The 16,600-nt window shown below is 38.2% G+C and overlaps 1 protein-coding gene across 8 annotated transcripts in view; it reads right to left on the reverse strand.

Moving 5' to 3' along the window:
- FHIT (fragile histidine triad diadenosine triphosphatase) overlaps positions 1 to 16,600 on the reverse strand; it is a 1,461,545-nt gene that overhangs the window by 178,969 nt on the left and 1,265,976 nt on the right. For all 8 annotated transcript variants that reach the window (XM_045832303.1, XM_045832304.1, XM_045832305.1 and 5 more), the window contains one exon: positions 11,215 to 11,283. In XM_045832303.1, coding sequence (XP_045688259.1) covers positions 11,215 to 11,283 — 69 coding nt within the window. The remainder of the gene's footprint in view (positions 1 to 11,214; positions 11,284 to 16,600) is intronic.

The raw sequence follows: 16,600 nt of genomic DNA on the forward strand, positions 1-16,600 counted from the left end.
GAACAAAAAAATCTTTTAAGTAAATTTATGATTTTGTGTTGGGCTGCGTTCATAGCCATCCTGGGCCACATGAGGCCTGTGGGCTATGACCAAACTAGGCTAGACTAAGGCCTGATATTTCAGCTTTAAAATCCCATTCATTCCCCATCAGGTTTTGCTAGTTTGAAAAATACTTTGTCATCTCAGGAAAGGGAACAATGTGAAATACTGTTGTGGAAAGTGTGGTTCTTTCTCGAGAGGTGGTTTCGACAGGAAGGAAGGTAATGCCCCCAAAGGAGGTGGGGAATTGTAGCTGATAAAGAAAAACCATAGAGGTGAGGAGTGGGAGAACAAGCCTCTGAATTCAGAGTGTTGGGGATTCAGCTAAACAAACATATCTTGAGAACCTACTTCATTAGATAATGGAATTTATTGAGTGTGAGGAGGCAGAAAGATCAGAGGTGATCAAGGCACCTCTGGGAATTGAGAGGCAGCAAAGCCAAAGGGAGCCCAGACTCTGGATCCAAGAAGACCTAAGTATGAATCCCAGGCCTGTGATCTCAAAAGAGTTACTATGTTTTTCTGAACCTTAGGTACATATAACTCATCACCCCATATTGCATTTCATTGGATACATTAACTTATCAGTATGCTAATGTCATAATCAAACCATATCCTCCTCCATTTGACAGTATAACCAATTGATGAAAATTCTATTCTTAACCTCTCTCAAGAAATCTAATTCAGCCTCTAGACAAAGAAAACCAAGAAATGAAACCCCTTCAAGTTCCTCATGCTCTTGATTTTGAGATGAGACCAAAAAGAAGAAACTATCCCAGTGTCTCAGGAAAGGAAGGTAAATGGTAGATACACCACATGAATGAAAAATGGCTTAAGAAGACAAGTCAGGTTGCTCATTTCAGGTTACTTCAGGTTGAGAGGGGAAAAAAACACAGCCTCAGTCTTCACATCAATTGACATGGCCAAGATTACCAGAGAAGCCAGCTGAATTACACATGGATTTGACCCAAATTCCTCTCCAATAACCCTGAAAGGTTTTCTAAAGAGAACCAAAATTCTTTTAAAAGAAAAAAGAAGATGCTGGAACAAGACTTCATTCCTGTGCAAAGGGAATATTCTGAGTTCTTTAGTCACCTTGAATGTAAGGAGGATTTCCAACAGGTACTGGTGCAGCTTCCCTAGAAGATATTTGTGGTCCACTGAGAGCTGTAAGCAAGGACTGTTTCTTTTTGAAGAAAAAACAAAGCAGTGGTTTCCTTTAATATTTTAGTGTGTTATCATGACATGAAAACACTATAAAGCATGCAAAAGTATTTAAGAGGTTCAGTGCTCAGAAAGGATGACTTTGGGAATTATAGATCTTGACTGGAAGGGGTGGATGACTTCCTTGTGTTTTTTTTTTTTAAAAAAAGGCTAAAAAAGAAGTTATAATAAAGTACCCAGCTAGAAACTAGTGAGTTGTATCCTTAAAGCAGAAGGAAAAAACAAAACAAAACAATCTTTGGAATGTGCCAATTTTCTACACATCTAATAGTAGGGAGGTGTTCAGAACCTATAGGATTTAGTGAAAATATAGGATGCAGGGTGTGTGTGTATAAATGCCACTAAGTTTGAACAGAGGTCTGGAAACTGAGATTTAGCCATGGAAATCATAATCTCTAAGAAAAGTATTTATTTGTTATCTTTCAATTTTCCATAAAAATGAAGGATAATATTTTCCTCAGACCAAAGGCTTTGTTGTCAACCAGAATTTGGTAAAAACAAGCTTTGTCATGAACTTTTTATAAGGTCTTGAGACAGACACTTACCCTCAGTGGGGTTTATCTTCAATTAAATGGTATTAATGAGACCTACCCTGCCAGGTTCATGAAGATTAAAGTAATGTATACATAGTGCCTAGCAGAAAGTCTGCTCATTGCAGTCTCTAATTAAATGACAATAAAAATGTTATTCCATTACCAGTTTCCATTAGTCCTCTCCCTAAAAACAAATATTAAAACCTAGAAGTATTTACTTATTTTTACTATTAACCCAATGCTTTTGGATTCCGACCCCCCATTTCAAATATGGGAAACATGAAACACACTGAGACCTAAGTAGGAAGTCATGAAAGAACATTACAACATTACAGTATTAAAGAACTTGTAATAAATTACTGACTTGACATGTAGAATTAAGAACTATGCAGGTGTAGTGGCCTTTTGTAGATTTTCTTGGTTAGAGAGAAAGTCAGGCATCTCTCATACTGTTCCTCTAAATCTGGGAGTCACAAAATTCTCCAAATAAGTTGCTAGCCAGTGAGCTAAAGCAATCTGGAAGCACTGGAAGAAAATCATGAGCCAGAATTTCTTCTTTCCAGGAGACATTTCCACATTGTCTTTTTATGTCCAGGTAGTGTGGGCTGCATACTTGTGGAAGCTTAAAAGTTTAATGTTCTCACAAATTTTTGAGCTGCTATGTCTTTGAAGGCTGTTGGTCCACAGGTGTGCATTATGATGGTCATAGGTAGATACTGAATATATATAATCTCCTCTTTAATGTGTTCAGAGGATTTGGAAAACTTCCTGAGTCTTCAGAGGAGGTGGCCTCTGAAGGCCACCGGCTGGTCACCTCCTCCAGCTTCCAACTGCTCACTCACTCTCACCAACTCCCTAGAATGCTCTCAGACATGTCCTCAAGATAATAATGTTAATAATTATGTAAATCATAAGCGCTAACATTAACTAAGCCTTAACTCTCCACCAGATGTTGCTCTAGGCCTTTATATATAATAATTAAATTCTCACAGCAGCCCCATCATATGCCCCATTTTACAGATGAAGAGGAAAAAAAATGATATATGGAGAAGTTTTAGCAACTTTTTCAAAGGCACAGAGCTGAAACTAAACACCAACCAATCTGGATACAGATCTTCAGGTTTAATCCCTATGTGCTATTGCCTCAGAAAAAATGCTTAATGGCTTTCTTTACAAAATTGGAACAAGAAAGTTCAACCACCTAAGTGATGCTTGATTGGGCCACTTGTAGAAGAGCAATCATCTACAGAAATAATGATCAACACAATAGCTTGTCTATCCTCCAAAATGCATAGATTGTTTTGTGAACATCCCTGGTGAAATTAGTAGCCAAATAATAAAAACCAGAAGTAAATTCTGTGTAGAGGAATGCATCCTTGAGTCATTTCATTTATAAAACTTCATCAGTTTTCGATCAGGATGATAGAACTTAATTCAATAGTTGGATGATGTATCTCCTATATTATCTTACTGTTTTGAAAACCAGGAAAAATAAATTACTATCCTCTGGATTTGGAGGGCCAGAGTAAAAAAAAATGAGGTTTTTTATCAAATTATACTTTATGAAAAAACTAATGAAGCTGTTTAGCTATAATAAACTCTAGAGTTTTACTGTCTAATTTGGTAGCCACTAGCCATGTGTAGCTGGTCTGAATCAAGATGTGCTGGAAGTGTAAAATCATATGAGATTTTAAAAACTTATATATAAAGAGGATATAAAACTCTCTTAAAAATGCCTTATATTAGTCACATGTTAAAATGGTGATATTTTGGTTATACTGCGTTAAAAATTATATCAATAAAATGAATTTCATGTATTTCTTTTTACTTGTTTTAATGTGGCTAATTAGAACTTTTAATTACATATATAACTCACATTCTATTTCTATTGGATAGTGCTTCTCTAGAATACAATGTGCAATGTACAGATGGAGGACACTCAGAGAAGACACACTTTTTTCACCATCACAGATGGTGAAAAAGTAGAACCACATTTTGGTGACTCAGGCTGAAATTCCAAATACCAGGCTATGTTTCCAGGGATATATGTGCCTTGTAAGAAGCAGACAACTGGGAGATCTTACTATTCTCTGCTGCTTTCTAAGAATGAGCCCTGCTTCCAAGCTAATGTTTTTTTTTAAGATTTTATTTATTTATTTTTAGAGAGGGAAGGGAGGGAGATAGACAGAGAGAGAAATATCAATGTGTGGTTGCTGGGGGTCATGGCCTGCAACCCAGGCATGTACCCTGACTGGGAATCGAACCTGCGACACTTTGGTTCACAGCCCACGCTCAATCCATTGAGCTACATCAGCCAGGGTGCTAAGGGGTTTTATAAAGGTTATTTAAAATAAATGTATCATTCTTTTGTCTAATACATGACAGATAATTGAAAAGCAAAAATATTTTCAAATGTTTTGGTGTTTTAAAATTGTAAGTTTTTCTTTTCTACTCCCCCTTAATTATTACTTATTTTGCTTCCCATCAAAAGAGAGATCAAGTCCAATGTTTGGGGGTTTTCTTTTTGAGACCATTATAGTTTATATTGATTGAAAAGTATCAATGCTTAATATTTCTTCTTGCTGTATTCATCCATTTCTGCTCATTACTTACTAATAAATAATTTAGTTTAAAATAATAACTTATTTATAAATGCTGTTATTCCTATTCCTCAAATTCTCAACTCTAAATAAAATAGAGTTGAAAAATTTTCTTATGTGAGATCTAAATAGTTTTCTTTAGTGGATCATAGGCCCCAAAGTTACTGAATTTTTAGACACTATTCTTAAGTGACAGTTACTAGTAGTTACAGCAAGAACCTTGAATAAAAATCTAATTAAAAATTTCAACTAATTTTTAAAAATATACAAATGGTCCAATTTTTAATTACTGATGTTAATTAAGGTTTGATTGCAGCAGTCACTGTGAGAGGCAAGGAAGAAGTCAGACCACCAACAAGGACTCCTTGGAGCAGGCATTTTCCAACTTAACTAATACACATCTTATAGAGTCCTGCTGGAATATGTATGTTTGGAAGGAGAATTCATTGTGGAGGACAGATATGACTCTGCACACAAAACCATATTCAGAATATAAAGAAGGAAGACCATAGGAGTGGTTTGACAGAGTGGTTGTACTTTGATACTATGGATAGAGTAATGTGTGATTAACTTTTTCTTGCTTATTTCTCCCTATCATGCAATTGAGCATATTCAAATGAGAAAGGAGAGCAGTTCTAGGAAGACTGACTTAGGGTGATAATTCTCAAAGCAGACTCTAGGGAAATCAATAAAGGTGGCATCCTTTGTCTTGGGTATTTCTAGATACCTGTCCTCTCATCATCAGACACTATATTTTGCCTTCCTCCACCATTTTTTCTTGTGTCCAATCATTTCATGATTTTCCTTGGAGGCCACCAGTCCACCATTATCATCCTCTGTGCTTCTCAACAATTCCACGTGTGACCACCTTCATTAAATGTAACTAATATAAGTTGTATACACCCTGAATTCTTATCTCTACTAGGAAAAATGGTGAAAACAATTTTTAACCAGATAAATGCTTCTCTACTAATTTTATTTCTCACTTCCAAGACACTTAGAGATTTAACTCAGTAATAATATGACTTAGGAAAGAGTAAACCAAATGTCTATCCAGCTCTCTTATCATCAAAATAGGTAGCCAAAGAGCATTTGATGTCACAAATAATTAAATTATCACTACCATGTATTTATTTGTTGGCTATATCACATCCAGATTCTTCGAGTTAACAGTTCTCATGAATTAAGAAGAACCTACAGAGATTTTATTTATTTATTTTGAACAAGGGGTAACAAAGTTTATATTCAAAAATTCTCAAGCACATAAAAACTCATCCCTCAGTATGAGGACATCATTGAACCCAGAAGGAATAAAAAGTTAACTGCCTCACTGAAACATTCATTCTTTTTTGGAGCTTCAACTGGGGACTCATGGACTTAGAGTCCATCATCAAATGGTGTGTGAAAGAGATCTAAGTTCAACTATTATCAGTAGTATAATAGTTCTCTCTAGCCCTCAGGGCCAAATGGCGTGATTTTAGCAAATTGATTTTGTTTATGCATCTTGTTAAACCAAGCAATCATTTCCCCTGAGATATTTGAACCTACAGTTAGTTGCTCTGTCTTTGAAATTCATGGTTGAATTTGTCCAATTGCTGATTGCTATTCCCATTTGCTCTAATAATAGTCACTTCCTTCATCAGTAATGGGTTTTATATACAGTGCACAATCAAAACCATTCACTCTTACCCATAAACATTTGATGAATTGTCCAACATAGCTGTAAGAGTTGCTTATTTGGGATATAGCTAGGGTAAGCCTACCAGAATTAATGAGATGATGTACCATGGCATTAGGTGATGAGTGTTTTCCTCCCCACTATTAGCTGTACATGCTCTTTTATCTAAAGAACTATTTGTTATTATCATAATCTTCATCAACTTGTCAAGATAATGGAGGGTCCACTGAGTTCAGAGAAGGCCTCACACAGTTCATATAAATTCAAAGGACATAAATGTAGAGAGTTTGGGAGCAACTAATAAATAAGATCTGCATAGAGAATCATAAAGAATGGGCTTTCTAAGAGATCCTGCCTTGGAGAGAGTAGAACTTGAGCTCAGTTTTGAGGGAAAGAAGAAAAGACTCACCATCTGAAATGGGGACAATAAATTAGTAAGCAAAATGGGTAAAGACAAATCCAAGACAGAGAGCTGCAGGAAGAGCAGATGAAGATAAACTCAGGGATAATAATCAAGGCTGTAATAAAAGGAAGAAAGCTCCTGAGCCTACTTTCAGCAGATACCACATCTGTACTTGTTAGACACACACAAGTGTAGGTTTGGGGGGAGGCAAGTTACTTATCAACTTTGACAAGTGCCTACCAGACTTGCTTAGCAATCAGACAAGGTTTATAATTACTTCACCAAGCCTTTCTGATGAGCCACAATTTGCAGCTGTCTGCACATTGATTTCTGGCAAACTGATTTCGTTCTACCAATGCTTCATTAAATTAACCTCAGAGGGTTGATATCACTATGTCAGAATCTCACCCAAAGTAGCTATGAGTTAATAAATTGCCCTTCTGAAAAGCAAGATGTTCCCTCCATTTAAATTATGTTAGGACTAGTAGGGAACTTCAAGTTCCTCTAGTTCAACACTTATTTTTTCATGTAATCACTCATTTAACAAATGTTTATTAAAGACCCACTCTATGCCAGATTCGGTCCCTGTTCTCAAGGCTTTACAATGTAGTTAGGGATGCAGACATTGAATAATAAACTAATAAATTATTTCAAGGGACAGAAATAATAAGGTCATAAACATGTAATATGATAGAGTTACCTGAAAGGATATAAGGGATTAACTATCTTAGATGGAGTGAGGTGATCAATGAAAATAATTCTCTGAGGGGTGACACTTGAGCTGAGATTTGGATGGAGATGTGAAGCCACAAGACAGGAAGGAGAAGATAAAAGAAGATACAAAAAGGCCCTGAGGTAGGAACAAGAATAATATACTTGACAAAAGCAAGTAGTGAGAGAGAATGAGAGTAACAGGAGCAAGGGAGGGAGGGAGGATGCCCTACTGAAGTTAAAGAATTCACCCAGGGCCAGAGAATTGTAAATAAGTAAGCAAGATAGTATAATGAATGTTACAGATAAGTGGTATGCACAAAGGACTAGACACAGGATCCTGGGGGTAGTCATTTTTGAGTGGTAGAGAGAAGAGGAATACCCCATGAAACAGGCAGGGATCTCAAACCTGAATTTGTGACACAAGCCTTCATGAGAGACTGAGTGGTGGGAACTTCAGGTGGGAACCTAGAGAATGAATGGCATACCTAATAGCATTCAGACTTATTCAAGATACTTTACAGGCACAATAAAGCACATCATTAACAAATACATTTCAAGCAAAATAAAAAATAGGAGGAAGCAAGCAAATCCCATGGATCATCAATATGCAACAATGAGCTGGAGGAAAAGTGGGAAGTAGGCTGGGAATGAGAAAAAAATCAATACAGCATGGTCTAATGTAAGCCAAAGAAGAGTTACACTTTATATTTCAATGAACTAAACAAAAAAGAATGTCTTATTAGGCAGTAACCAAATGCTGTAATACTAATAACAATAACAAAGACCCACAATATTTGTTACAGAACTTGCATAACTTAGAAACAGAGGTAATGATCGAATGGGCCAGATTTGTCAAGTTATAGAACCATGAGGTCTATCCAAAGAAGAATCATGGTCATCCACTCTGTGCTTGCATGGACCCAGGGATGGAAAGCTCCCTACACCTCCCCCCAGGGCACTTTCTATCAATTCGACCTGTTGTTACATGGAGCTGGTATCTGCCTCCTTGTCACCTAAAAGTCCCAGATCTTCCCCCTGGAGCCACCTGACAGCCCTTTAGATAGAAGCAGTGACTCTGTCACTGTCTCCCTCCACAAGTGTTTCCTTCTCCAAACAAAACATCTCTAACATTAACTACTTCCCAGATCACTATTTCTAGACTCTACCATCATAGTCACCTTTCTGTGAACTTTCTCTAGTTTGTCACTGTCCCTTGTAAACAGTGCCCAGAGAGAACACAGCATTCCCAGCTAATTTATAGTGTAGGGCTTCTTTATGCATTGTTTTCTATTTCTGCAGCAGTAGGAACACAATTGCATTTTATTAAGCTCTGTCTTCTGCTGTCCAAGTTCCCCCTTTCCCACCTTCCAAGCCAGTCTGTTGTATTTCAGGGACACATGCATAATTTTAAGTGAGTGCTCCTTTCAGTATAAAGAAGGCTGTCCCTCATCACTCCATCATTTCTTATTAAAATCAGTCAGTCTAATATATATCACATTCTGTACCAACAATGCAGTGCTTGGTGCTTCTCATGCCACTTTCTAGATATTATCTTATTTATTATGTACTCAAACTTTATACATAGAGAAAGATGAATCTGAGAATTAGTGGTTAAAGGCAGAGGGAGCATCCAATAACCTGGCTTTGAATCCAGGTTCTCCATTACCCATCATTGCTAGGTTTTAAAAACAAAATTAATAAGAAGAACAGAACGCAGTTACCTATTAATAGAGGTGTAGTATGTACCAAGTCCTGTAATAAACATTTAATGTACAGTATGTCATATATTATACATAACAATCTCTGAAGTGTATTTATCTTCATTTCAGAGAGGAGAGAATTAAAACACAGAGATTAAGGTTCTTGCCTAATGTTACACAACCAGTAGATGGCATTGGGATTTGAACCTAATTCTGCTTGTCTTCAGAAAGTTCAATCTTGTCATAGTCTCATGCTACAATCTCCCTCAACCTCCTTCAGTGGTTGCTATCTATACTACATGTTACTTATCAGTTGATTAAAAAAATATTGCAATAATTACTTCTCCTGAGATGCTTCTCCAAAAAGGTAGGAGGTAGGGACTTGTGTTGCCTCATCTGTGGGGCCAGAGGCCCTATGTGATCATGTATACAAGGACAAAAGAGTAAGGTTGGGGAGAAAGGTCATGCACCAACCTCAGTGCTAGGCACTGTGTTTCTAACTGGGCTGAAATGCAGCCCTGCAGCTTCTATCACAAGCACATTTGGAATATAAACAAGATTTCAAGGTGACAGTTTAACCAAAAAAAAAAAAAACCCACAGTGTTTTTAAGCACTTTTAATACATTTTTAGCAGTAGTCACTTGTATATAAATCATGTACTAATTTATTCATTAAAATAGCCTGTACTTGGCAACATTTTATTAACCTTAGTTTATGCTAATGTGATCGGTAATTGTATTTTTTTAAAAACACATCTCTTTATAATTACTCCATAATTCTGATTTTTCTTCCAGTTTGATTTAAGCTCTTAACCAACCTCACATCACATTCCACACCCAATGAAAATCAATTTGGATTATAATAAGATATGACTTCAGGAAAGTCTAAATTTGGAGAGACATGATTCCCATACCTAGCCATACATCAGGATTTCCTAGGAAATTTCTTAGACCCACAAAATTACTAATTCCCCAGTGCCTTGGGAATCTGCTGGACCAGGGTTGGGACCTCTTGGGAAAGATTTGCAGCAATTAGTCCACTGACCAACACTTGGAGACCAATGAGTAGAGCATTTTCACCCTTCACAGGTCTATTTCACCTTTGGAAAACAGGAAGCACACATATTGAGTGATATCTCAAAAGTATAAAACCAACTGTCTTAAAGGATCCAGTGAATCCCAGGAAAATTAATTATTAGTCTCAATACTAACTGTTGACCTCTGGTTCTCTATTTTCATGGTCTAATAGCCATTTAATGCCCAATTATTGCAAAGAAATCTTAAAAAATGCAGTTTTTATGTAACATAAAAATAGGGTAGAGATAGTCATAGGGGTTTAGCTGGTAGAGCCACTTGATAAACAACTAAAATAAAAGACAATGAAAATAAAAATCCCTCTGAACCCTGGCTGGTGTGGCTCAGTGGATTGAGTGCCTGTCTGCAAACCAGAGGGCCACTGGTTTGATTTTCAGTCTAGGTCACATGCCTGAGTCCCCGGCCAGGTCCCAAGTTGGGGGTGCATCAGAGGCAACCACGCATTGATGTTTCTCTCCTTCTCTTTCTCCCTCCCTTCCCCTCTCTCTAAAAGTAAATAAATAAATTAAAGAATTAAGAAAAAATAACTGTCAAAGTGTTAGAACAAGAGTGTCAAATAGATGGCTAAAATGGTACCTCTCTCCTATTGGACATCACAGTAGACATTGCTAACCAACCATAGTACATTTCCTTGTTGCATCCAGAAATAGCCTCAAAGCCTTTTCACCTGGCACTCCAGGGCACCACTACCATTTTATCTGCTCTTATGTGTGGGGAATATATTTACCCTTCAATGTCAACAGTAAATAGTTATATCATTCAAACCAACCTAGTCTTTGCTAATGATAATTCAAAGTTAGAATTTGAATAAATGCTATTTAGCAAGACAAGCTGAGTTCCAAAGTATTTTAAAAACTAAATATAACATTTGACTAAAATAACCACATATCCATCTGTTTAATTTCCATTGGTTGTGTAAATTCTGTCCTAGGGAGACACCGGGTCATGATTCCATGCAAACATTTAGTGCCCTGATAAATGACAGGCAGAAATCGCAAGGGCATTTAGATTTTGCCCGGTTTCATTTGAAAAAGAAGTCGCTATAAATTCATTCATCTTCAGTTCCCATAAAGGTCTCTCTGAGCTACTTCACCCCTACTACTGCTTCCCAAGTCATATTGGGTAGAATCCCATTCAAGACCATACACATGGTAATACATACTTAGGCTCCTTTCATCACATGGGCAGCCCCTACGATTACACAATAAGATCAGAGAAAGCAGACCCACCTCATCATAGATGCTGTCATTCCTGTGAAAGTCTCCAGCCTTTCTGGGAAGAACATGAATGTGAACATGCTGAAAATATACAAAAAAAGAAAAATAAAATGTCATTATCTCCCCATATATTTTCACACTTGACAGTGATGCTCTCATGAAGCCCAATTACTCCACATTGTTTCCTGCTGGATTATTTTTCACAGGAAGATGACGTTCACCTTCAGTAACTTGATCTGAAATCTGTGGAGAATAGAGGCACAGAACAAGAGAGAACAACTTGGTGGCATATATGAAAGTGTGAGTGAAATGCCAGAGTGTTTTAGAGACCCTGTGAAATTATTCATAGTTGTCAGTCTTGGTTGTATTTAGCCAGTGCTTTGAAATGACAGCATGTCTTAAAAGGTGACAACAGTGCCTTTGAAACTGACAAGAAATAAGAATTGGCTAAAACAGAGAACTGCATAAGTAAATAGCAAATGGGGGAGAGTATGATGGAGCATTGGCCAAATTACGGAATCCAGGCTTCAAATATAATAATCATATAATAATATAAATAATTCTCATTTATTAAACTTTTAATTATTGTGATAAGGAAGCTCCGTGCTTGGCATTTATCACATTTAATGCCCTGAATAAACTTGTGAGGCAGCTTCACCATGACCCCCATGCTACTGATGGGGAAGTCTGCTCAGAGGTCTAGGCTTTGCAGGCAGTGGTAGAGTCAGCACAGACAGCCAGGTGGTCTGTCTAAATTTCTTTAGTCTAAAAAAGTACCCAGGTAATATACATAGCAATGCTATTATACAGAGATTGGGACTCAAGGCACACAACACATCTAACTCAATATATTCTTCAAGGCTAAAGTGCCATTTGAAAGTTTTACTTTCCAAATAGCCTCTATTGTGCCTCAGCTGAAGTTAAATTTCATTCCTGCCCTTGAGTTATGTTCATGTGTTTATTAGAAACCGTGAGGAGGAATGGAAAATGAAAAGCCTAAGTGTGGAGAGGCAGACAAAGAACAAACATCATCCCTGATCATGCTCACCCTCCTTGATTACTACGATCAGGCCAGAGCCTCCAAAGAGCCTCCAGAGAAGGCGAGATTAAGGGTCCCTGTGGCTTTGCTACACAAGGAGGAGAAATGATGCCCTATTAAAGTCAAGGCAGGGAACAAGGGGGTCCAAGTGAACAAAGCAGAGAGGAGCTTCGCATCAGCCCTCCAGCACACAGTCCCCAAAGAGTGGCATGTTTTTGCCAGGATATTCTCCAATGACAAAGCCAGTCACAATTTCCTCATCAACTGGGATGAATGTATACACAAAGACTGTGAGCCTAAGGAGATAGGGAGAAAAAGCAGACAGGAAAAAGTAAGTCACAAACTTCCCATGGAACCAATTTCCTAGGAGAAAGCAGTGCAGGACAGGCCCAGGGTGAAAGTCTATAGACTGGCTGACTTAAAAGCAAGACCAGAAAAAATAAAATGCCACAGTTCAAGGAAACAGTCCATCCTTAGATGGGGCCTTCACCCAATCATTGTTTCCCCAAACTGCTGCTACCCTTTCTTCGTTTTCTCTATCCTTCCTTTCTCCCTCACTCTCATCTTTCCTTCCCTCCTTCCTTCCCTCCCTCCTTCCCTCCCTCCCTTCCTTCCTTCCTTGCATCTATTTGTCACCTCCTTGTACTTTCTAATAATCTGGTATTCCTGACCAGGGTTCTGTAGTCAAACTGCCTAATGCAAATCCTGGACCTACCACTTACTTAGCTGTATGGCCTTGCCTTGTAAGGCCTATGTCTTAGTATCCCCTTCTAGGATGAGGATTATAACAATTTCTATCTCACAGAGTTGTTAAGAGGATCTGATCTGCTAAGTATATACTTATTATGCTGCTTAGTATGTTGTCAGTACTCAACATGTAGCTGCAGTAGTATCACATTCAGGGAATGGTTCCGACACTAGCAGGAAAGATATTTAAAAGGCTCCTTGTCTGGGGTATGATTAAAGTTTCTCTGTTGCTCCAGCTTATTTCTGTTGCTTTGCTTTGATGAGTGATTCTCAAACTTGAACATGCACCTGGGGCTTGATAAAACAAAGGCTACGAGGCCCCCAAATTGGCATTTCTAACCAAGCTCCCAAGGGTTGCCAATATTGCAGGTCCACCACCATACTTTGAAAACCACTGGTTCCTGACACCCTCTCCTGTCAAATGTGCTAATGTGGGTTCCAAGGTCACTCACTGTTTTGCTTGGCTTGTTGCATTATTGGAAAGCTATTGCTGCATGCTTCTCTGGCTTCCTACCCCTGGCCACAGTCTATGCCTTGTCCTGAGGAGTATGTCTCTTGTTGCCCACTAATAACATATACCTGGCTGTGAACTTATATTATGGGAACCTCCTGGGACCAGGCCCATCCCTGCTTTCATTTCTTTACCCTTGCTCTCCTAGGTTTGGTGTTCAGAGCTATTTCCATAGTCCCTGTTACCATGCAGTCCTAGAAATGCCACTTTTGATCACTGATAACCATTTGAAATCACCGTGGTTCACTGTGACACTGATGACAGGAAACAGTTTACTGTATAGACGATTTCCCCCTAGGGCATAGATCTCAAGTGACAGACTGATCACAAGATCCTGACAATCCACTCAACTTTGAAGAAAGGAAAAATCATGATAAAGCCAGCCCAAAGTCTTGCTGTTGTGAAGGAATACCATTGTCATATCCTTCCTGTAGAATGTCATACTGATAAAAACCCTATGAACAGCACAGATGAGGATAACTTGACATAACCTATTCTTAGTGAATTCATATTGAGCCTTGGTGATCACAACTTACTTTTCTAAATTATAACAAAACCTCCAATTAATAAAGACTACCAAATTTTGCTAGGCTTTACTATTTACTAGGGTTTAAATTTTACTAGAGTTTCAAGCAGCATAGCTACTTGAGTTGAAAGAGTATTTAAAAAAATCCACAATACCTTCCATACAAAAACAGTTTTCATGGTCAAATCTCACAATGTTCATTAGCATATTAAAGTATATGAAAGGACCAGATGAAAGATATTTCATTAGGTTTGTCAATTAGCAATCTAGAAACTTACTTATGGAGCCCTGGGGTCTTAATTCACGTAACGTCCAATTACTTTTTTCTTTTTTAAAATATATTTTATTGATTATGCTATTACAGTTGTCCCATCCCCCCACTTTATTCCCCTCCACTCTGCACACCCCCTCCCACCCACATTCCCCTCCTTTAGTTCATGTCCATGGGTCATACATATAAGTTCTTGGGCTTCTACTTTTCCTATACTATTTTTAACCTTCCCCTGTCTACTTTCCACCTACCATCTATGCTACTTATTCTCTGTACCTTTTCCCCTTCTCTACCCTTCCCACTCCCCTGATGATAACCCTCCATGTGATTTCCATTGCTGTGGTTCTGTTCCTGTTCTAGTTGTTTGCTTAGCTTGTTTTGTTTTTGTTTTTGTTTTTGTTTTAGGTGTGGTTGTTAATAACTTTGACTTTGTTGTCATTTTACTATTCATATTTTTTTTCTTTTTCTTAGATAAGTCCCTTTAACATTTTATATAATAAGGGCTGGGTGATGATGAACTCCTTTAACTTGACCTTATCTGGGAAGCACTTTATCTGCCCTTTCATTCTAAATGAAAGCTTTGCTGGATAGAGTAATCTTGAATGTAGGTCCTTGCCTTTCATGACTTGGAATACTTCTTCCCAGCCCCTTCTTGCCTGCAAGATCTCTTTTGAGAAATCAGCTGACAGTCTTATGGGAACTCCTTTGTAGGTAACTGTCTCCTTTTCTCTTCCTGCTTTCAAGATTCTTGCCTTATCTTTAATCTTGGCTAAGGTAATTATGATGTGCCTTGGCATGTTCCCCTTTGGGTCCAACTTCTTTGAGACTCTAAGCTTCCTGGACTTCCTGGAAGTCTATTTCCTTTGCCAGATTGGGGAAGTTTTCCTTCATTATTTGTTCAAGTAAGTTTTCAATTTCTTGCTCTTCCTCTTCTCTTTCTGGTACCCCTATGATTCATATGTTGGAATGTTTAAAGATGTCCTAGACACTCCTAAGCCTCTGCTAAATTTTTTGAATTCTTGTTTCTTCATCCTGGTCTGGTTGAATGTTTCTTTCTTCTTTCTGGTTCACACTGTTGATTTGAGACCCAGTTTCCTTCCTGTCACTGTTGGTTCCCTATACATTTTCCTTTATTTCACTTAGCACAGCCTTCATTTTTTCATCTAATTTGCAACCATACTCAGCCAATTCTGTGAGCATCCTGATTACCAATGTTTTGAATTGTGCATCTGATAGGTTGGCTATGTCTTTATCGCTTAGTTATATTTTTTCTGAAGCTTTGATCTACTCTTTCATTTGGGCCTTTTTTTTTCTCAACATGTTTGTCACATAGTAAGGGGTGGAGGCTTAGCTATACATCCGAGCGAGTCAACCCAGTCACTTTGTTGTGACACTGTATGTCAGGGAGGGGTCTGAAAGGGAACAATGTTTCTTGTTCCACTCTCTGCTGGTTTTCAGTCACTTCCCCCACTACCACAAGCAAATTGGGCCCTTCTGGTACTGATTCCTGGGTGGGTGGGTTTTTGTACATTCTAGGATCCTGTGGATCTTTCAAGTGAACTCTCCTGTGAGGCTGGGAATTTCTTCCACTGCTGCCTCAAGCCCCACAGGCTTTTTCAATTGGAGGTTTTGAGGGTTTATTTCTCCACACTGAAACTCTGGGTTGAGCAGTCTGTTTCATTCCCCAGTTGTTCCTCCTGGTTTATCTGCACTCGAATGTGGGACCACCCAGTGTGCAATCTGCTGCCTCACTGGGTCTGCCAACTGCCATCTTGCCTACCAGCTGCAGCCTTGCCCACCCTGCTCCTTCAGCTGCTGCCTCACTGTGAGTCCTCTCTGCCTGGTTGCCCACCTCCTCCCCTCCTACCAGAGTGGAAGAATGTTTCTTCTTTAACTCCTTGGTTGTCTGACTTCCATAAAATTTGATTTTCTGTCAGTTTTGGTTGTTTTCTGTTTTTAAATTGTTGTTGTCCTTTTGGTTGTGCGAGGAGGCACAGTGTGTCTATCTCGCACAACCTCCATCTTGGCTAGAAGTCCCAATTACTTTTATCTAATACCTACATTTATTTATACAAAATTATTTATTATTAGTTGCTAGTCTAGGAATCAGAGATACAGTGATGGACAAGACAAAGCCCCTGCCCATATAAAGCTACAATCCAATGGGCAATGCAGAAAATAAACAAGTAAGTAAATAAATAAATATATGATTTATTTTCAGGTGGAAATAAGTATCATGAAGAAAATCATAGCAGTCAGAGCTAAAAATTCAGAATTGAGACACTTCACCATTTGTAATTTGGG

Source organism: Phyllostomus hastatus, unplaced genomic scaffold (genome assembly GCF_019186645.2).
Source record: "Phyllostomus hastatus isolate PE091 unplaced genomic scaffold, TTU_PhHast_1.1 phas_contig_16, whole genome shotgun sequence".
NCBI lineage: Eukaryota > Metazoa > Chordata > Mammalia > Chiroptera > Phyllostomidae > Phyllostomus > Phyllostomus hastatus.